The 23814-nt window shown below is 33.0% G+C and overlaps 1 protein-coding gene across 2 annotated transcripts in view; it reads left to right on the plus strand.

Annotated features, from left to right (window-relative positions):
- Positions 1–23814, plus strand: part of LOC129004092 (MICOS complex subunit Mic60-like) — a 121179-nt gene that overhangs the window by 38138 nt on the left and 59227 nt on the right. Inside the window, exons 4-5 of one of the 2 annotated variants that reach the window (XM_054432489.1) lie at positions 16883–17007; positions 22544–22612. In XM_054432489.1, the coding sequence (XP_054288464.1) occupies positions 16883–17007; positions 22544–22612 (194 nt within the window). The remainder of the gene's footprint in view (positions 1–16882; positions 17008–22543; positions 22613–23814) is intronic. The other variant, XM_054432497.1, reaches the window with a different exon arrangement.

The following is a 23814-nucleotide window of genomic DNA, read 5'->3' on the forward strand; positions in this document are numbered from 1 at the left end:
ATGTTGTCCGTTGGAAGCCAGGCACAAGACAGGGACTTCCTTTGGTCACTTCACTCACCTGCTCCTGCGCATGCGCGAGCAGTCCTGGACTTGAGATAGCTAACTAGGCGGGACATTTGAGTGGTTGTGGAGACTAAGCTCCACATAAATAAATATAACATATAACATCGTACAATAAATAGTAAGAAATAAATATATATATCACAAATATCTGGAAACATGAAATAGTACACAGAAATTTAATGGTAATTGTATGTGTTATGTGAGTGTATGTGTGAAGGTGTAAGCGCGACTTTGCCTCCCTCCAATCACAAATCACAGTTTGCAGGTTCGAGCTGTTGAAATTAAAAAAGTTATGGCTCGACCGCAAATTCCAAAATATATAAAAAATTAGCTAACCTGTGACTAGTGATGTGCGTATCGATACGTATCGATACAAGGACCGCAAAATATCAATGTATCGATATGCCCGTATCGATACACCTATAGCCAATATCGTATCGAATATCGTATTGTTTATTTATTAATATAAATCTTATTTTTATGGTAAGAAATTTGTCTTCCCATCTTCCTCCCCTCAAAATTAGTAGTGGAAATTTGATATTTTACCATAGCATCTTTAAAAACACTGATAAAACATGTAATTTCAGCTATGTTTTGCAAATAACCTCAAAACTAGGGCCACCATTAATGGAAGTGGGGACCCTCATTATCCATATTACGGTATACTACTTAATGAGTAAGTGGCATACCCACCATCATTATTAGTACTTTTTGGTTCAATTAATTATCCCTGTGTAAAAACTAGGAAAACAATGACAAAATGTTTTCCAATTTTGAGGGTTTACCGGAATTTGGAGGTATGTTTGATACAAATAAAAAGACACAGGAAGGAAACGGCTTTTCTGAGGTAAGATACAAGCACTAACCCTCTTTACAAGCTTGCAAGTAACATAGTATTTGTCTATGCAGCTTGTATATTTGAGATCTTTATTTTTTTTTTTATTATAAATAAACAATACGATACGATATTTTATCCGATACAGATAAAAATCGATACATGAGGATACGATACGATACACGTATCGATACACCACGTCCTGATACGTATCGATACGCAGTATCGATCACTACCTGTGACTGCGTTTGGAGGTTGGCGTGTATATGTAATTGTGTGAGGCTGTCGGGGCGAGCGACACACTGGCAACCGCCACTGTAGGTGGCACCTCAGAGAAATGATACCTTAGACTCAGTGCGCTTCGCCAGTGTGGAGGCCGGCGACAGGTGTTGAGTGTGAAGTGAGGGTGTGGTACTACATTTAACTAATCCTATATCACTTGGCCTGTGTGCTGTTTTCTTGGTGTGTATAGCTGGGTGTTTTTGGTCTTGTCCTAACTTTTGGGGTGAAAAAAGGCTTTTAATTGTGAGACGTGAGCTCTCCTAACTGTTTTCCCTGACTTGGGGTCAACTAAAACTATGGTGACTGGTGAAGTGAATGCTTGAATTATTAGGGGTTCGGACCAAACTGGCAAAAGTTTGGCATTTATTTTGTTCACTTTGTTGCTTTGATGATTTAATCGAAACATTACCCAATCACCTACTTTGTAATCAACTAGTTGACGTCCCTTATTGTATTGATTTCTTCGGGTTTCCCTGGCTTTTTCGAGATTGTTGTATGCCTCTGTCCATGTGTGTTTAATGTCTATCGGTTGATCTGGAATGAGACGGTCTAGGTTCCAATTTAGTTCTAGGGGGTGGTTGATTTGATAGCCCAGGAATAATTCTGCTGGCACTAAATCAATGTTCTTGTCCACAAATAAACAACACTTGCTTACACCTAAAACTAAGACCAGAGATATCGATAGATCGGAAACTTCAAATATTGGTAACACAATAAATATTAAATACTAGCTGTTGTACCCGTGCTTTGCAACGGGAAGAGGACACAAAATAGAAACATTTTAATCTTTACATCTGTTGCATATAATAGTTACACATCCGCCTACGCTTTTAGAAACAAAATTCAACTTTTAGGCCTTAATAGAAACGTTTAAGTTCCCGGTATGACTTTTAAATCTGGTAAGTAGTGGATACCACCATTTTGGTTTTGATTAATTTTAAATCTTGTGTAGGCTGATATGAGAAAACTGACCAAATCTTTAAATAAAACTTTCACATACGATTTACCTTCATCTCCCTTGATTACATAGGTATCTTTTTATTTATAATTGACATTTTCAATTTCAATTTTGAAGATGCAAAAATACTAATTATTAAATTTAAATGGAAATTTTTAAATTTCACTCTTCTTCATATTAAATAACAAATCCTTCCATCTTCAGTTTCTTCACTCACAATAAATCATTAGCAAAACTAAGTCAGCTGTTATAAACTTTTAAAGTATTGTTGTGCCTTATCAAAACAGTCTTTTGAAATATTAAAGAAACTATATCTATAGGCTAGTATAAAAAATGTTAAACAAATAATTTTGCATTAAAGACAGCAGACAAAACTAATATGATTATCAAAGCGTCGAGGACTAAAAAATGTAATAGCAAATGCAGTACATATATGTTTCATTGCATCTCTGATTCTACTCTATAAAAATATCAACAAACGACTCAATATACAAACCAGTTCTTTTAATCAGTTCCATCGTCCATTGCCTTTAAATTTTCACACTTACCATTAAGTAAACATAGTAACAGATATTTCATTGATTTTAGAAACAAAAGAACACTGTGTACTGCTTAGTTTTATGATATTTTCCTTGGTTTAATTTAATCAGTGGTGTGGCAAAACACAAATAATAAATTTATCAAATAAAGTAAATGTGAACTGAAAGCTATGTTATGATAAAATAAGAGTATTTTGTATTACCATTTGATAATTAAATATAGTTACACATATACAACAGATTTTAGAACACAAAAATCAATGACGTATAATTTAGTTATTGATGATATTCTTTAGTTTAATTTAAGCATAGGTTTAGCAAAACTCAATAACTAAATTTACCTAAATATACGTATAAAAAACATTGTGATGTGCAGGTTAAGTTAAGTTAATCTAACACATGTTAAGCAGTTTGAATTTATTTAAAATAGCCTCCAAATTCATACAAAACATCTTAATTGTAATTTTTATACTGTTTCCATGAAAACATATCAATAACATTATTTTCATAACTGAGACGCTTTAAAAAATCCAAAGCAGAGCTGGAGTTTTTACAGCAACGGTTATAGAATCTTTTTTTTCTATAATCATTGACAGTTTTAGAATAAATAATTCATGATAAAACGCTAGATTAAAATAAACCTACCTCATAGTTATGGAAAATATTATATTTAACTTCTTTGTATCAGCCGTCTGAAATTGTGAAATATGCAATTTAGCAGTTCTTCTTGTTTACATAGAAATGTCAAAGCAAATGTAAACAAACATTATTAGTGTTCTAATCGCATCCATGGAGACCAATCAATATTTACTTTTAAAATGTTCACCTCAGAACTTTTAAAGCCAAAGGGGCAAAGCCTATGGTCAGTATCGAAATGTGAATAGTCCTATAATGGTCCTTGGTATGTTAGCTATAATTTTGTAAAATTTAAGCCCAGTTGGTTCAGTAGTTTTTGCATCTATTAGTAACACACATACAGACACACACCATTAGATTTTTATATAATAGTATAGCAGATGACAATTATATAACAATTAATCAATTAGTTACCAAGCAATAAACATGAACATGATATGAAGTTTCTGGAAATAATCATTAAATTACGTAGATCTTACAATTCTCTGAGGTCTCACCAGAATCAAATATTTATTGCTAGCAATCAAGTATTATTTATTTCCTGTCCTACACTGATCTATTAATATTTATTTATATTTTTTTTCCTGAATACACAAATTGATAAACTACAAAATTTACAAAATCTACTATTTCCAGCTATGTAATATTACAACTTACAAATCAGTAGCTATGGTGAAAAGTTTGAAATCGCTGGGCCTAAATAACTATTTAACAATTTTGATCAGAGTGAAATATTCTAGTAAGAGTTTGGGCAGCAATGGAAACTACCTCACGTATTGCGTAACCTTGACCATGACTCATCGAATCGTGTAGAATCAGGCCACCATCGACGCCAGATCACACAACACGTGTAGGCAAATCTAATTTTAAAACATTTTTAATGACTTCGGACCTGCTAAAATTGCGGTTTGTCTACAAAATTGCATCGAACGCTTTGGCTCTGCTACCACTTGTGGCATACTTTGATGCACACTTTGGTGATCTGATCATGTGATTTATGTTCCTGACCAAATCGTTCATGTTGGAAACGATAACTGGACACATTATTTAAAACAGAGGAGACAATTTACCGCAATTCACAGACCCTAAGAGCCAGCTTTGATGATTGTTTGATTAATTAAACCATCTATAACACAGAAATATCTTAATCGTTCAACATATGGAATATTAATATATAAGTCAACTGGACACAACGTGAATTAACATTTTGAATGAATGATGAATAATAAATGACGGAATAAATGAGATAGGGAATTTGACTAAATGATCTGAAATTACATATTAATTAATTATTACTATTCTACGACACAATACCTCAAGGGAGGTCGCCTTCCCCATTTCCCACCAATTTAGAGACCCATGTTGTCCGTTGGAAGCCAGGCACAAGACAGGGACTTCCTTTGGTCACTTCACTCCCCTGCTCCTGCGCATGCGCGAGCAGTCCTGGACTTGAGATAGCTAACTAGGCGGGACATTTGAGTGGTTGTGGAGACTAAGCTCCCTAAAATTTAGCTACTAACCTATTGACCACGTTTGGTTGACAACGCACGCAAAATCCTGTAGCCTAGTTTTGTCGGGCCTCAGAGTTATTGGTAGGATACTCTTGGTTCAATGGAAAATAATATTTATCAAAGTCAATAAAATATATTATTTGCGCTTTAGCGCCTGCCCAGGAATATTCTTTAATATTACTCCTGAAACCTGTAAATCCTAGCTACCGTCAAGCTTAGACCAGCACGGTTACAACTCGACCAATAAAATCAGAGACGAATATTATTCAAATATTAAATATCAGCTCTTAAACCAAAATTAAAGGAACGTCGTCACTCATCACTCATCACTAGCAGGTATCTACCCAACTTAAATACCAACCACTTCATACTGCGCAATTGCACATGTTCGACACCACTGTCCGTCATACACTCCTTGTCTCCACAGGACACCACACCAGTTCAACTAGCTGTCCACCACTTGAATGTCCGTCTTAGACTGTCCTGCAGTTCCAGGATACCGGAGGCTTATTAGAACTGATAAGCTGGGTCAAAGGGCCCTAGCTCGCTTCGCTTAGCCATCCCACTTGGCTTATACGTAGATGAAATTTGCTCCCCCATGTATTTCTTATGGGAGTTAAATTTGGCTTTTCTTTTCGGAGTTCGTTTGGCTCTTCTACCCGACCAATTTTCATGATTAAGGTCTCAAATTGAAGGTATGCATGCACAGATTTCAAAACAAGCTGGGTCACTCCCATCGGCATATACATACAGGGTGAGTTTTAATTGCCCCCCCCCCCCAACTTTTTTCTACATTATTTCAAATATCAATCCCAGACCACTTACAAACATTGTTGGGTAGTAAGTACTTCATTTTAACAAGGTGGTCATTTCCGGCCGCCATCTTGGATCCACCACATTGGATGCAATTTTTTTTTCAAATGTAAAGGTGGGGTTGTGACCCATTATTTCAAACTAGATTGTTACCCTGATTACAATGCCGCAAACCGTAAAAAAAAAAAATCTTGATTCATTCTGAAGTTATGAGGGCTTTTTAAAACATTATTTGGTACTTACGTATTAAACGGAGGCCACCTAACCTACAGATTCGATTCGATTAGTAAACCTTCACCATCAGCAAGTTTGGTTGGTTAGGTTAGGTTAAGATAGTTTAATTTGATAAAAAAAACATATATTTATGATAACCCAACCTAACATAACCGCTGCAGCGCGCTGTAAAATATGTGGCCTCCGTTTAATACGTAAGTACCCATTATTTTTAGCCCATTTTAACATTGTGCATTTACAAACTAAGACCATAATCTCAAAATAGTACTAGATAAAGATGAGTATACACTACCAGTAATTGTCGACATATTTTCACTTGGTTATGACTGATGTATTTTTTTCGGCCGCCATCTTGGATCCGCCATTTTGAAATGTGATAAATTATTTTAAATATGAAGGAGGTGTTGTGACCCATCATTTCGAACTAATTTTTTAAGCTGAACTTAATTCCATAATCCGTTTTTCATTTTCATTTTTTGATTTTGAAATATTGAGTTTTAATAAAAAAATTGCAATATTTCATAACTAAAACTTGATAACAAAAAATGGATTGCGGCATTGAGTTCAGCTTAAAAAAGTAGTACGAAATGATGGGTCACAACACCCCTTTCATATTTAAAATAATTTATCACATTTCAAAATGGCGGATCCAAGATGGCGGCCGAAAAAAATACATCAGTCATAACCAAGTGAAAATAGGTCGACAATTACTGGTAGTGTATACTTATCTAGCACTATTTTGAGATTATGGTCTTAGTTTGTAAATGCACAATGTTAAAATGGGCTAAAAATAAAGTTTTAAAAAGCCCTCATAACTTTAGAATGAATCAAGATTTTTTTAAACGGTTTGCGGCATTGTAATCAGGGTAAAAATCTAGTTCGAAATAATGGGTCACAACCCCACCTTTACTTTTGAAAAAAAAATTGCATCCAATATGACGGATCCAAGATGGCGGCCGGAAATGACCACCTTGTCAAAATGAAGTACTTACTACCCAACAATGTTTGGAAGTGGTCTGGGATTGATATTTGAAAAAATGTAGAAAAAAGTTGGGGGGGGGGACAATTAAAACTCACCCTGTATGTATCTACTGTATTACTCAACCAAAAAACATAAGTTTGATTTATTTTTGAATTCTTACTTCAATTAAAGATGTATTTCACCAGTTATAATTAAATAATCCATAGAACTTTCAGTGAAATACCGGCTTTCATTTAAGCTGAGTTATTAAAAAATCAGACGAGTTACAAGCAAACGCAAGGTGAACAACCAACATAAAATGATTTTTTATGAGTTTTTTAAATAGTTGCAGTATTGTCTGTTTTTTTATATGTTTTAGACTCAAAATAATCTGTAGATTATAGGCTTTAATTTGAGATATTGATCATTTAAATCAGTTAGGTTCAAGATACTGTATTTCTTAATAAAAAATTATAAATTTTATTATTTTTTGGATATGATATTTATTTCAACGCTGCGGAGCAGCCTATGCTGCATGGGTCCTCTAGTTTAAAAAACAAACCTAAAGTCCTTAAATCCTTAAGTCCTTAAGTCCTAAATCCATAAGTTTAATGTGCCCATCACTATCCTATAACTTGTTGTGTATATTTTTACATTCCAGTGAAACATATATGTTACCGTGGAAATAGATGATATGTCAAATTTGCGTTGACATTTCAATGACATTTCTGCTAGGCCTACATTATAATATTATTTATATTTGAACTAGCAACAGTGCCCGTTGTGGTTAAATACAACGGTCTCTAGTAAAATAATGGTGATGAAATCCATACACCACTTTACTCACTGATATTAATGGTACAGATTAAGCACATAACATTAGAATCACACACTTAACATAAGGAACACACTTTAAACACAAATGCAAATTGTTGGCAACAACATTAATCAAAGAAAAATCAATTAGATAACAATATAACAATGAGCTGTTGAATTATTAACACATGTTTCGTATGATTAGAATATGCATACTGGTAAACCAATTATTGCCATCTATAAAAAATATTGGTTTTTCTTTTCCGAGTCAGGTTAGCTCTTCTACCCGACCGATTTTCATAATTTTGGCCTTGAACTAAAAGGTATGGACGTACCACAGATTTGCCATCAAGCATCGGCATTCATTTTGACGTATATTTCGAGTTATACACAAACTGCCTCCCTGTACATTTCTTTTAAATTTTTTTTTTTTTTTTAGTTCGTTTGGCTCTTCTACCTGCCCGATTTTCATAATTTTGGTTTTAAAATAAAGCTATGCAAGCACATATTTGTCATCAAGCATCATCATTAATTTATCTGAAATATTACTCAACGAAAGAATTTAATTTTTTTTTTATTTTCACTTCAATTAAAGATGTTTTCCAGCAGTTCTAATTACATTACCCTATATGTTTTGGTCTAAAAACCTTTAGTGAAATACCAGCTTTCATTTCAGCTATTGATTATTAAGATCGGACTTCCCAAAGCACACTGCTGAACCACGAATCAACAATAATTACAATCGTTTTCATACTTATCTGCAATCAATGATACGTTACTCTATTTTTATTTAAGTTATTTTATATGTCTTGGCCTTAAAATACTTCAAAGGCTTTCACTTGAGATATTGATGGTTTTAAACAGATAAGTTCAAGATACTGTATCGCTCAATCAGAAAATATAAATTTGATTATATCTTGGATATGGTACTTCATTCTAATTATGTTATTCTAATTGATTTGACCTAAGAACCTTCAGTGAAATACCAGCTTCCATTTGATTTATTGATTATCAAGAGCGGACGTACCTAAAGCACACAGCTAAATCACGAACAACACAAATTGTTCAAAAAATAGAGTTATTTAACATCGATTTATAGTCAAACGATCTTGCTAGCAACCTCAACAGTAACTGTCGAATTTGACGGGTTTCACCTAGTAAATCTTAAAAAAAAATCAAATGTTTATAATTATTTGCAAATCTACACAAATTGGGCTTTCCAATGACCTATTAATTAATCAAATCGGTTCAGTAGATTTAATTGTACAAAGTTTAACAACAACATCTTTAATTCGGTATTTTCTCACCACTATAAATTGGGAGGTTGCTTAACGTTTTTGCAAATAACTTTGAAACGGTGAGGAAATCGACCAAAGTGGAAGGTGATATTCTGAAAGAGAATAAAATTTCCTACAAATTACTATTATGTATTTTTTGAAAATACTCAATAAAGGCAGCCTAAAGTTGGCTAAAAATATAAACTTGGAAATATAAACTTGGAAAAAAATGAGTTTTAAATGTACTATTGTTTATTTTTATTTTTTCACTTAAAATATCCAATAAAATCAAACTTTCATAATTATTTGCAAATCAACACAAATTAGGCTTTCCAACGACACATTAAGTAACAAAATCGGTCCGGTAGAAGTCTAGATTTAGTTGTACAAAGTTTAACAAAAATATATCTAATTCAGTATTTTCTCACCACTATAAATTTAGAGATCACTTAGCTTATTGCCAATAACTTTTAAATTAAGGGAAAATCAATGAAAGTGGATGTGATATTCTGAAAGAGAATAAAATTTACTACAAATAACTACTATGCATTTCTTGAAAATACTTAATAAAGGCAGCCAAAAGCTTACAAATAGAATCTTAAAAACAGAAACTTGAAAAAAGCAGTTTTTAAATGTATTTTTGTTATTTTTACTTTTTCACCACAAATATTTAATAAAATCATAATTTTATAATTATTTGCAAATCTACATGAGTTAGGCTTTCCAATGACCCATTAATTAACAAATTCGGTCCAGTAGAAGTCTAGATTTAGTTGTACAAAGTTTAACAAAAATATCCCAAACTCAATATTTTCTCATTACTATAAATTCGGAGGTTGCTTAGCTTTTTTGCAAATAACTTTTAAATGGTGAGGAAATCGACCAAAGTGGAAGGTGATATTCTGAAAGAGAATAAAATTTCCTACAAATTGATACCATGTACTTCTTGGAAATACTAAAAAAGGCAGCCAAAAGTCGCACCCAAATAAAAAGTGTGCAAAACACCGTTTTCATTGTATTTCTTATGGAAAACATGTTTTTTAAAAATTTTAACCATAAATCATAACAATAACAAACTTTCATAATTATTTGCAAATCTACACGACTTAAGCTTTCCAACGACCCATTAATTAATAAAATCGTTCCAGTAGAACTCTAGATTTAGTTGTACAAAGATTTTAAAAACTGAATTATATATAGAATAGATGTGTTTGGTTATTTAAGTGTGTTTTTTATACAGTTTTATTTTCTTAATCTCTTAAGTGTTGAATAACCAACTTATACTAATGCAAAATACTGAAAAATTGCAATAAGGATATTTAGTTTTTAAAATAAAAAAATCAAGTAGGCTATCCTAAAATTTTAAAATAAGGTACTGATGGTACCGGATCCGAGAACCGAGAATTGATTTCGTCTAGGAACCGGTACTGTATTATATCGTTGATTTAATTTATAACACTAATTACGATGTAGGTTAGGCCTATACTTTTTTAGCGAATTCCCCATATAGGGAATAAGCTATTACCGTAGTACTCATGGTAAGACCTGGACGCGGGACCGATTTTTTTTTTCGTTTTGAGTTCCCTAGAGGCCAAAAACACCATCCGTTCAAATTCATATATATATATATATATATTTATATATATATATATATTTTGTTATTGTACACATCAATGAGGGCTACTTTAAATGTTACTAAGCAAATCAAAATACCACAGTACCCTAAAAACATTTTATTTTATATTACTTACATGTTTCGGACATTAATGCCATGATCACAGTATAGTATATAACCTATTAGTTTCTTTTATTTACAAACATTATTAGATATTTCTTATTAAAGAACAGGTGATAATTTTTATATTAAGGGAAGGAGGTGTTTTCTTTAAGATGTATAATTTCATTGAATATTACGTTTTGATTTTGAATTTGTGTCAAGTTTAGTAAATTGTCTTTGTCATTAATATGATGAGTATAAATATAAAAGTCTTCCTTTGTATTCATTTTTTCACCTTTATTTTCAATATCCAGAATGTGCATATTTTTATTCATTTCTGAGTATGTATGGTCGGTCTGAAGTATATGTTCGGCGTATGAGGATTTTTGTGTTGTCATATTGTTTGATCTGATTGCCTGTATATGTTCTTTGTATCTGACTTCAAATGTTCGACCTGTTTGACCAATATAGTATTTTTCACAATTGTTACATGATAATTTGTAAATTCCTGATTTCTTATATACATTTGGTGGGTTGGGTATCGGATTTGTTCTTTTTTGTATTATGTTAAAAGCGTTGTTCCTTGTTTTATAACTTAGTTTAAATTTTGAGTTTGGTAATGTCTTTCTTAAGGTTTTGTTTAAGGATGAGCTGAATGGAATACATATAAATTCTTTCTTTACGTTTTCTTGTTCTTCTACTTTCATTCTTTTTGTTTTTTCATTTTTTATTAATTTTTCAATCATTTTTTCTTTGTATCCATTTGTTCCTGCAATTCTTTTTATAGTTTTCTTTTCTATTTCAAAGTTTTCTTTAGACATTGGTATGTTAAGTAGTCTAAATACCATTGATTTGAATGTAGAAATTTTGTGTTGCCAAGGATGGTTTGACTCAAATGGAATGATTAGGTCAGTTTGGGTAGGTTTCCTATATATATTGAAATTATGTCGATCGTTTTCTTTAGTAATTGTTATGTCTAAGAAATTTATCTTCTTTTCTTGTGTCTCCATCGTAAATTTAATTGTTGGGGAGATAGAATTTAAGTATTTCAAAAAATCTTGATATGAGTCTTTATTGCCGTTGTATAAGCATAATATATCATCGACATATCTATACCAATAGATTATATCTTTTTTAAATGGATTTTCGTCGTTTATGATTTTTGATGATTCTAGATGCTGCATATATATGTTTGCTAGAATACCAGAAAGTGGAGAACCCATAGCCAATCCTTCTAATTGTTTGAAAATTTTGCCATTGAATTCAAAATAGCTTTGATTGATTGCTACTCTAGATAGTTTCATAAGATCATTTAACTCATTTTTTGAAACCTGTTTATTTTTGTTTAAAGTTTCTTGAAGGATTTGAAGGGTATCTTTTGTAGGAATATTTGAATACATATTAGTTACATCAAAGGAGATAAAAATTGCATTTTCAGGTATTAATTCATCCTTAATTTTTTCAATTAATTTATATGTATTGTTGATACTGTATCCAGATTCAAAGTTTATCTTATGTTTTAGTTTATTATTTAGGTACTTACATACATTGTATGCTGGGGCATTTCGGTAGTTAACAACAGGACGTATTGGTACATTTGTTTTATGTGTTTTAGGTTGTCCTCTAAATTTTGGTATTATTGGATTTATCATTTTTAGTTGTATCATGTCACTTTTATTTAAAGTTTTACATTTAGATATTGTACTATTAATAGCTACAAAGTCTGATAGGTCAAAAAGCTAAGAAGATAAAAAATGAAAATTCGAATGAAACCCATTCATTTTACCCCAAAGTTCAAAATCTAACAAATATTGTATTTGAAAAAGATGAAACAGAAATGTTATCAAAAGCACTAAAATACAACATTAACATGGACTTCCAACAGAAGGTTATAAAAGATGAAATGATAGATCTAGAAGTTGCAATAAGAAAACAAAAGACAGACATCCAAGAATCAATTAGACATAATTTTGTACACGAATTAGACAAAAATAGAATAGAAACTAAAAACAAAGGTATAATAAAGAAGTCTAAAAAAGACTTAAATACTGTAACATCAATATCAAAAAAACTCAAAGATAACAACGCAATAATAACCAAAGCTGATAAGGGAAATACAACTGTTATAATAAACATAGACGACTATAACAAAAAGGTAGAAAACTTTATTGAAGACAATAATTACAGAGAACTCTCTAAAGATCCCACACTAGTATACAGTAAAGAAATTAATAGTACAATATCTAAATGTAAAACTTTAAATAAAAGTGACATGATACAACTAAAAATGATAAATCCAATAATACCAAAATTTAGAGGACAACCTAAAACACATAAAACAAATGTACCAATACGTCCTGTTGTTAACTACCGAAATGCCCCAGCATACAATGTATGTAAGTACCTAAATAATAAACTAAAACATAAGATAAACTTTGAATCTGGATACAGTATCAACAATACATATAAATTAATTGAAAAAATTAAGGATGAATTAATACCTGAAAATGCAATTTTTATCTCCTTTGATGTAACTAATATGTATTCAAATATTCCTACAAAAGATACCCTTCAAATCCTTCAAGAAACTTTAAACAAAAATAAACAGGTTTCAAAAAATGAGTTAAATGATCTTATGAAACTATCTAGAGTAGCAATCAATCAAAGCTATTTTGAATTCAATGGCAAAATTTTCAAACAATTAGAAGGATTGGCTATGGGTTCTCCACTTTCTGGTATTCTAGCAAACATATATATGCAGCATCTAGAATCATCAAAAATCATAAACGACGAAAATCCATTTAAAAAAGATATAATCTATTGGTATAGATATGTCGATGATATATTATGCTTATACAACGGCAATAAAGACTCATATCAAGATTTTTTGAAATACTTAAATTCTATCTCCCCAACAATTAAATTTACGATGGAGACACAAGAAAAGAAGATAAATTTCTTAGACATAACAATTACTAAAGAAAACGATCGACATAATTTCAATATATATAGGAAACCTACCCAAACTGACCTAATCATTCCATTTGAGTCAAACCATCCTTGGCAACACAAAATTTCTACATTCAAATCAATGGTATTTAGACTACTTAACATACCAATGTCTAAAGAAAACTTTGAAATAGAAAAGAAAACTATAAAAAGAATTGCAGGAACAAATGGATACAAAGAAAAAATGATTGAAAAATTAATAAAAAATGAAAAAACAAAAAGAATGAAAGTAGAAGAACAAGAAAACTTAAAGAAAGAATTTATATGTATTCCATTCAGCTCATCCTTAAACAAAACCTTAAGAAAGACATTACCAAACTCAAAATTTAAACTAAGTTATAAAACAAGGAACAACGCTTTTAACATAATACAAAAAAGAACAAATCCGATACCCAACCCACCAAATGTATATAAGAAATCAGGAATTTACAAATTATCATGTAACAATTGTGAAAAATACTATATTGGTCAAACAGGTCGAACATTTGAAGTCAGATACAAAGAACATATACAGGCAATCAGATCAAACAATATGACAACACAAAAATCCTCATACGCCGAACATATACTTCAGACCGACCATACATACTCAGAAATGAATAAAAATATGCACATTCTGGATATTGAAAATAAAGGTGAAAAAATGAATACAAAGGAAGACTTTTATATTTATACTCATCATATTAATGACAAAGACAATTTACTAAACTTGACACAAATTCAAAATCAAAACGTAATATTCAATGAAATTATACATCTTAAAGAAAACACCTCCTTCCCTTAATATAAAAATTATCACCTGTTCTTTAATAAGAAATATCTAATAATGTTTGTAAATAAAAGAAACTAATAGGTTATATACTATACTGTGATCATGGCATTAATGTCCGAAACATGTAAGTAATATAAAATAAAATGTTTTTAGGGTACTGTGGTATTTTGATTTGCTTAGTAATATATCTAATATATAAAATTCTCGTGTCACAGTGTTTGTCTGCAAACTCCTCCGGAACGACTTCACCGATCGTTATGAAATTTGGTGTGTAAATTCTGTAGGTATGCGAATCGGACGTAAACTATTTCCCGTTTCGAAATTCTTAAAAGGGCTCCGCCCCAGTGGCTCTGGAGTTTCCCATGTTAACCTTATGAGAAATGGAATTAATGAATCTTAACAGCTGTTTCAATTAAACAAGTTGGTTCTGTTCTATGATGTTCAATAGCATTAAAGTTACAAGGATTACCAACAGGGTGCAGCACTACTATTTCTTTTACATTTATGACAACAGCTAATTTGCAACCAAAAAGTGAGTGAGCGTAGCGAACGAACTTCAACCTGGAGGCGAGTTAGCGTAGCGAACGAGCTAACCTGAAGACAAGTGAGCGCAGCGAACGAGCTCCAACCTAAAGGTGAGTGAGCGTAGCGAACGAGCTCCAACCCAAAGGTGAGTGAGCGTAGCGAACGAACTTCAACCAGGACGTGATTGAGCGATGCGAACGAGATCATCTTGAAAATTAAACGTAACGGTACTTTCTTTCCATCGGTCTGTCTTAGGGGAAACCTATAACTTAGGCGATACGAAGTTCGCCGGGTCAGCTAGTATATTTATATATATATATATATATGTGTCCGTCAGCACGATAACTCGAGCAAAAATGATCCGATTTTGATGAAATTTGGTACAAACGTGTAAACGTACGTTTATTCGAACGAGTTCTTGATCCAGCATGATCGGACCATGGGAACAGGGGTTTACGGGGGGTTTTATGGGGTAAAAATAGGTTTTTCCCATTTTTGACCCAAAAAACATAAAATTTAGCAATTTCTTTCCAAACCATTTTGAAGAGCTTAAAAAAACAAATAATTTAGTATATTGAAGCATTATTATGCGCCTAATGGTTACGGAGAAAATTCCAAAAAATTGTAAATTTAAAATTCCTATGTTATTCTTAAGGAGAATAAGTAAACTGTTGTAGTTTGCTTGTTTGTGAACATATTTTGATCAAATTTGGAAAATGTTTTTATTTCTTACAAACTATTCACATTTTACAAAAACAAACAGTTTTACCCTCCCTGATGCAGCAAACCTAAGTACTTGTTAAACTAATTCTATTTAAATCAAGAATAAATGTTATATTTTTAAGTAGACATTTCAGTGTAAATCCAATCAGTCAAATGGAAATTCGCTTAGTCTGCAGGTTTGCTGCGGCGGGGGTATTGTATATATTTGGTGGCTTTTTGTTTATAAACTCAAACTATTTAATAAGTGTTAGGATTAGGCGGTATAGTACATCTTCCCGTTTTGAACGGTCACAGCTGCTAGTAATTAATAAGAGAAGAAGAGAGGTAATGTTTGTATTTCTTGAAATTTCATGTATAGCCTGAGCACACTCAAACTCCCTCGATTGTCTGCAAATTCTGTTATCATGTGTTAAAACCCCTTACACTAATAGCTTTGTGGTATATTTTTAAAACAAGATAAAAGTGGAACATTATTATCAAATTATTTTAACACGTTCACTGCGGATGGCACAGTACTGTCACGGCCACCTTTAACTCCAGGCCGCGGACTTGAAGGGGCAACATCGCAAGTAGTGTTGTAACAGCTGTTTTGTTTGGAGGCAGCTAATGGTATTTGTGTATTTTTTAAGAATACAAAAGCTTGGTTTACTGGATTATGAAAATATTGACTCTACTTTAAATGTACACAAATATATTTTCAATTTAAATATTGTTTTTGTTTTCAACACTGTATGTTTTCTTTTCAATCTTTTGATAAATTTATGTTAGTAAATTTAGATAAATAATACGCGGATTAATGAGCTGGGGTCACCTGTTTGCCATAATATCTTATGGGACGCCTGGCGCTAGATAACACTTCTTGCAGCGTTGCTAATTCCACCAGGCCACGGCCTGGAGTTAAAGGTGGCTGTGGTACTGTGCCATGAAAATCGGACTGCTCACGCTGACTGTGCCATGCTACAATGCACCTATCTATTTCTCATTGTCAGGTTAGCTCCTAGCGGATTCGTTCGCTTACCATATTATCGTGGTTTTAGAATTTTTGAATATCATTTTCTCATCACCACATTTTTAAGGGTATGTTTTAGTGTAGTAGTTCAATTTTTTAGCATCAAGATTTGATTTTTTCACTTTATTACTACACAGTGAATGTGTTTCTCTGCCAATTTTTACTTGCCTATATTAACATAATATGCTTTTGTTCATCTTAGGGTGCTTTCTATCCCAAACGATATTTACAAGCAGATCTCTGGTACATCTAGTGAGAAATCTACTTCATTGCTTACAAAAGAAAAGGATCCAAAATCTGAAGACTCAGTGAAACTCAAACCTAAACGTGAGTGTATTAATAATCAATCATTTACCAAAACATCAATTTATTTAAAATGCTATTACGATAGGGTTACAACTGTTCTCACAACTACCTAGGGCTACCTATGTTCTAGTTTTGAACCTCTTCTGAGTATGCTGCCATTCTGAAACGTCCTGCTGGGCCAACCACTGGTTTATGCATAGGCCTATTTACCTGAAAATTGTTGTCAGGTACTAACAAAAATTAAAAATGTTGTTTTCAGAGAACATAATAAAAGCACGGTGAACACTTCTAAGATCAGTTTATGAACCAAGTGATTAATTTCAGACAAGGGACATAGAACATTGGTTTCCAAGCGGGAAACTACAAATGAATTGTTCGGTTACTCTGTCCATATTGGCTTTCCTCCTCTTATCCATACTCATCGCTAGTTTGAACACAACTAAATTTCTCATAACGCTATTTACGCAGTCTCAGGTACCACCCCTCTGGATTTCACGTGTCGTAACATTTGCAAAGAACAATTTTGCACGGCTCGCCAAAAATTCCGCAGTGTGTTGAACCATAGCTTAACACCTTGAGTGCTGAAAATCTATAAACAGGTGTTCGCCAATGGCCACCGAATCAGCGAACTCAATTGTCATACAAATATTTCAGTTACAAATCACAAAAGAGCAGCGGTGATTGTGCTGTGTTACTCCGAGAGTGGACGTAGTTCACTGAAACATCCAAAGGTTCCAGCACTGGATCTGGTAACTGCCTGGATCCGTAGGCAGTGTCTTTGTAATGTGGCTCTAAGAGAGAAATTCCCAAAACCGTGACAAAAGCATTGCCAGACGGGATTTTACGGGAAATTTTAGTACCAACCTACACCTAAATAAAGCTCACATTCTAAGCAACAGGCTGGCAACGATTATAACCTTCACCGGCAATGGCTAAGCTCATACTGAACTAATGTAGTGGGAGTGGCGCGACTACATCTATAGATGTAGGCCGACAGGAGCGCTCTTGACTCAACGTACTCAACGTGTTAAAAGAGTCTGCCAACTTCTTTTTAAAGTAGTCTAAAGTGTTAGTGATGGATTTAAGCCTTAACGGTGTGCGCGCCTTGCGTCGTGGGACAGGGTATGCCTGTGGTGGTATGCGCAAGAGTGGCGTGGAGCAGGGTTGCGCGTCTGTTCTCGTAAAATGTCGGTAAACATCAAAGGCGCGAGTTGGAGTGAGGACCACCCTGCGCTAGTCCCATTTATTTACATGTTTCGTTAACTGTTGTTAAAAGAAATGAAATAAACATTCATTATCATCATTATCAATTAATTAATAATATTTTAGAGTCGTTTTAAAAAGTGGACATTATTGTTTTTAATATTAAACTTTCATAAAAGTAACAGTCTATAACCTGTAAGGTAAAGTAACCTGATATATAATAACCTTTATAAAAACATTATTTACCTTTGCCTTTATTTAATTGTTATGTTCTTCAATTAACGCAGTACAATCTTCATCGACGCATCTTGATACAGTTTGTCTGAACGAAAATGACAAGACTAACATAGCTGTCCCCAGTGACAATAAAATCTCAAAGAAACAGCAAGTCGCTCTTGCATAGGTATAGCATAGTTATATTTTCTGTCAATATAAATACAATGTAGTACGGAGGTCTCTATATTGTACACTATCCACTGTGGCCCCCAGACCACCGTGACACGCATCGTGGGACAGGTCGTACGTGGAGCTATACGCGCACCGACGCCCCAGCATTTTCACAGTTGCGTGGTGCGTCACTAGGGGTCTCAATCCCGGGTCTTCAATCCAATCCCGGGATTTCGGGATTCGTCTCAGCCGATCCCGGGATCAATCCCGGGATTATATATTATTATGATTTTTTACTTTTTAGCCATTTTAAATGAGCGAGAAGTCTCCTCGTTGAGTAGGCCTACTTTAATGTTTTAAACTAGCCTAACTGGCCTGGTGTTACACTGCGCAATGTTTCCGTTTTCTAAGTAAATAAATATTACCACGCCGAACTTTCATCGCCCGTATTTCTTATTTACAGTGTATAAATGTTAAGACATAAGACATTTATTCATCATTTTTACATATGTAATGCATAGACAGGTCAAATAGTTGGTAAATACATCTCGTATTCAGTCTTGAGTAAATAAATGTATAAATATATAAATAACAAGTAATTCAGTCAATACAGTCAATATAATACAAGAGTTAAAATTGAAATTGAGCGACGAGCAAATAAATACAAAAGTTACAGACCATGGCAAGAGATTAAAAATTTGACAGTAATAAATTAAAAAAATCGTGCAACTTATATCTAAATCACAGTTACATCCTATTTCCTCGGCATCTTATATGACACTAAGTTAAAACCTTCAGCATCGACACTAACACCATTATTTGTAGAAATAGGCCTAGCTTCAGAAGCCACGCCGCCGCTGACGTCACCGTAGATGTTTCCCTTCATCATAGCCTCGCCCTTATGTTGGCCTTGGCCATCTAGACCTAGCAAGTCACGTGACTCCGTTAAGCCTAGCCTACTCCCTGAATCAGTCACAATTTTATTAATTTGGGAAGATCCCTTATTTTTATCACCGTTTGAAGTCACCACTGCTTCCTTATAGGTTTTCTTTTTTATTTTCTTATCCTCATCTGCTCCGACAACGTCAACTATGATTGAAGATGAATTTGTTATCAATGAACTAACCTCGGCTTTCAACTTGGCGGTGTTATACTGCACCAAAAGTACATTTTCCGACATAGTTTTCAAATTTTCTGTAAGCTCAGAAATTTGGTCAGTCAGTATTTTAATGTAGCTAAAACAATCACAGCACAAATTTGCCTTTGTTTTCTTTAGCTTACTGTTGCTTGGAGTCTTCTTCGCTCGCTTAATGTCTTCTTTGCAGGTCTTACAAATCCACTCTACAGTATCCTTAATGTCATCAATGTTGATATGTCACTCTAGAATATAACAAATACATTTTAAAAAAATCACAAGCAACCGCACTCGCACGTAGCCTAGATACGTCACGCTAATAGATAGATTAAAGATAGCTAAGAGAAAAAGATAAAATGGGAAGAATCACGTGTAGAAGCGTTAAAAGGTTATTTTGACTGACAGCAATAAAACAATATAAGATACTGTAAAACAATAAACCATCTGCTTATGTAGTAGCGTGTGTATGAAAAACGTAATTTTAGATTGTAATGAGATTATACTCGTGTGATAATAGTTATATTTTATGGCATCAATGAAAATAATACTTAAATTTCCGATTGCAATGTTATGTTTGCTACACAAATTGCGTTGTTTACGTTTAATGTCAACAGTAAAACTCAAAATAACTTGTAGGCCTACTGTAATTTTTTTTTTCAAAGAGTTTGGCGGCCTCTTTTAACCTTGCATTTGCCCGTCCACATAGACTAAGCGCCCGTGCGTGGATCGTTAACAGCAAAGCAAGGAGTGAGCTGGTACAGTACAAGGGTGAACTGTACTGATAAAATGTTATCGGCAGTGACCAGGATCCGAACCCACGACATCGCTGCCTTGGGCCCGAAGTCCGCGACGCTACCGACTGAGCCACCGACTCACTAAAGATAGCTAAAACTCAAAATAACTTGTAGGCCTACTGTAATTAAGTTCTAACTAATGTAATAACATTTACAGAAAGTAAATCCAAATCGTCTAAAAACTGTAACATATATTTAGGCCTACATTCGTTCGCCTATTGAGTTTAATGATAATTAAATTTTCCAATCAAAAAGATCATTAGGCTTACTTATACCATTTCGTATAATCATCCTAAAAATTAAGAGTATATGTGTTTCAAGTGTTATTGGACTATTTTTATTAGGTTTCCTCAAGTAAAAAGTCCTCAAATTCACAAAAAAATCAGTATAAACATAGGTTTTTCAATCCCGTTAATCCCGGGATTAAAAGTCACCAATCCCGGGATTTCTAGGTATCAAAAATCGGCCAGGATCCCGGGATTCGGGATCCCGGGATTGAGACCCCTATGCGCCACGCAATGCATCGTGGGACATAGGCTTTAGGGTACTTGCGGCCCTAGGCCAAACCAACCCGAGTGGCATCCGCCTCTTAGCGGAAATTCTCCCCGATCGTGAAGAAATTGTGAAAGTCTCCCAGGATCACGGGGACCAAGGGACATCATCGTCACACATGATCACAGCGAAATAAAGAATATCTCCCATGATCAAAGGGGCATCATTATTGTCACCTATAATCATGAAGAATCATTACATTTATGTTCTAAAAAAATTGTTTTTGCACAAAATGCTGCAGCTCCTAATTGCCCTAGTGGTAAACCTGGCACTTTAAAGTGTGCTTTAAACATTGTTTTGTGTGATAAGTAAAATAAAACAATACTTATTTCAATACAGTGTAACCTTGATAAGAAGAAGACTCTCGATAACAAGCCACCCTTGATAACAAGGGCAGTTTTCAAATCCCCTTGAAATTATTTTACCCCTAATCATATATTACTGCAAACCTCAATAAGAAGTCAACCTTGATAACAAGTCTTATTTAATAATCCCCATGAGAGTCTTGTTATTGAGGTTCTACTGTAATGATAAAAGTTGAGTATGAAATATAAAAACTAGGGATGGACGAGATTGGATTTTTAGTTCGAGACGAGACGAGACGAGATTTTTTATTTCTCATAAAATTTCGAGACGAGATCGAGACGGGATTTCCCTTCTCATACACAACGGGAAATGCACGTTCAAAATTTTTACCTGATTTTGTAACATTGTTAGATGACTGTTTAAATACAAAAATAATGATAATAGGCAAGAATATTTACAATATTTTACTAAAAAACATCAGCATAACATTTTTTTATTAATCACGCCTAACTTATTAAAAATGCCTAGACGATTAGGAAACATAGTGATATCAGTTAGGATAGAGTTCAACTTATCCTAAAATAAAATAAATCATAAAATAAAAGCAATATTAATTTTTATAAAATAGTTACTTGTTTTGACTTTTTATAGTAATAAAACATTCCATACACTGCTTACACTTAACAAAACTTCTCAAATGTTATTAAAGTAATATTATTAAAATAATTAAAGTAATATTTACATTAAACAAATTTATTAAATAAAAACGCCTTCACAAAGGAAACGCAACTACAACACGCTCCTGTATTGCGGGTATTGCATTGACTTTCTGCAGGCGTTTTTAATTTTTTTAATTTTTTTTTTTTATTCTTGTCTCGATAAAAATTTTGGCCAAAAAGAAATCTTGTCTCCTGTAACGAAAATTAAAATTTCCCGAAAATTTCGAGACTTGACCATCCCTAAATAAAAACATTGTTTTTAGATTTGATAGTTCTATATTTAACTAAGATTAAGAAGTATGTAAGAACATTGTGTACAGTAATGATTGGTTTACATGATTGTCCTCTTAGGTAACAAAAGCTCTGTGTTTATAACAATTTTATATTTGGAACAACATTATGGTTTGTTGTTGTTTTAAAACTGTAGGTAAATTTCTATTTTGTTATGCTTCCTGGATAAGAAGCATCTCCAGTTTTACCACCTGTAAAGGAGATAACAATTGAAGAAAAGGTCATTCAAAAGAGTTCACGTAAGATGCTCCAATTAAATATAAGCATGCCATTTCCTATTGTAAAATCAAGTAGGCCTACACTTGATTTATTTGAGCTAACAGCTAACATTACTATTAGTAGTACGGTGCAGTTAGACTTAAACCTCTCTCATCCAAGGTGATAGCTAACTTTTGACTTAACCTCTTTTTGCTTAACTTCAAGAGTTTATCACTAACATTCACAGGTCACTAAATCGCAATTTACCTGATCAAAACACAAAAACAATGTCCTGTACCTATAGGAAAAAAAGAATAGTTTACATAGTATTTAAGTAATATATTTTTAAGTGTTATAAATGTTTGAAAAATGTCCATTTGTTTGTAACTCTAGAATCGGTCACTTTTATGAAGAGGATTCTAGTTTGAAATCCTTTGTAGATTACCTATCTTTGTAAATAACATATTTTGCTCTAAGCCGCATAGCTTTTGAAATATGTAATAAGAGCAATTAAAACTAACTTTTCAAATTTCACCCCCTCCCCCCCTAATGATGAAACTATTTACCATACAATACTAGATTGGACTGTTTGTAGTCAAAAGTTAGTTTTCACTTTGGATGAATAAATAAATAAATAAAAATGCCTTTATTTATTAATCGTTTCTCAATACAATTGCTTTTTAGAACAACTTTTGTCAATAACAATAACTAAACTAACAAATAAATAAATAATATGGATGTTGAGGCTAGGCTGTATACCTACAATTTATAGTCTGATATTGACTATTAAGATTTCATATACAGGGTGTTTGTGAACTCTCTCAAAAAAATTCACAGAATTATTCCTTGGGTTAATACATGCATATTTTACATTATAAACATGGGTCGCCGGAGCCTCGTTTTCCGTCTGTCTGTCTGTATGTGTTTTTTATAAATAACCTTATAACTCGAGTTTGAATCGAGGTACAAACTTTAAATTTGACACACTTGTGTATTTTAACGTGGTACACAAACATGCAAAATTTAATTTTGTTGACTATAACAGTTTCAAAATGACGGCCATCTAAAATCTTTTACCTCAAATTACATGAAAACCACTAGAGTTACAAAAAAACACAAGGATAACAAAATGTAGGACTTTTAATGCCAAATCAAAAGACACCTAGATCTTAAAGATCAGACAACAAACAGCTGAGTTATTAAATAATTTTTTTTTTTAATAATATAGTTATTTGTGCAACTA

This window comes from Macrosteles quadrilineatus, unplaced genomic scaffold (assembly GCF_028750875.1).
Source record: "Macrosteles quadrilineatus isolate MER2022 unplaced genomic scaffold, UCM_ALF_1.0 Scaffold_1__1_contigs__length_201487025, whole genome shotgun sequence".
Classification (NCBI taxonomy): Eukaryota; Metazoa; Arthropoda; class Insecta; order Hemiptera; family Cicadellidae; genus Macrosteles; species Macrosteles quadrilineatus.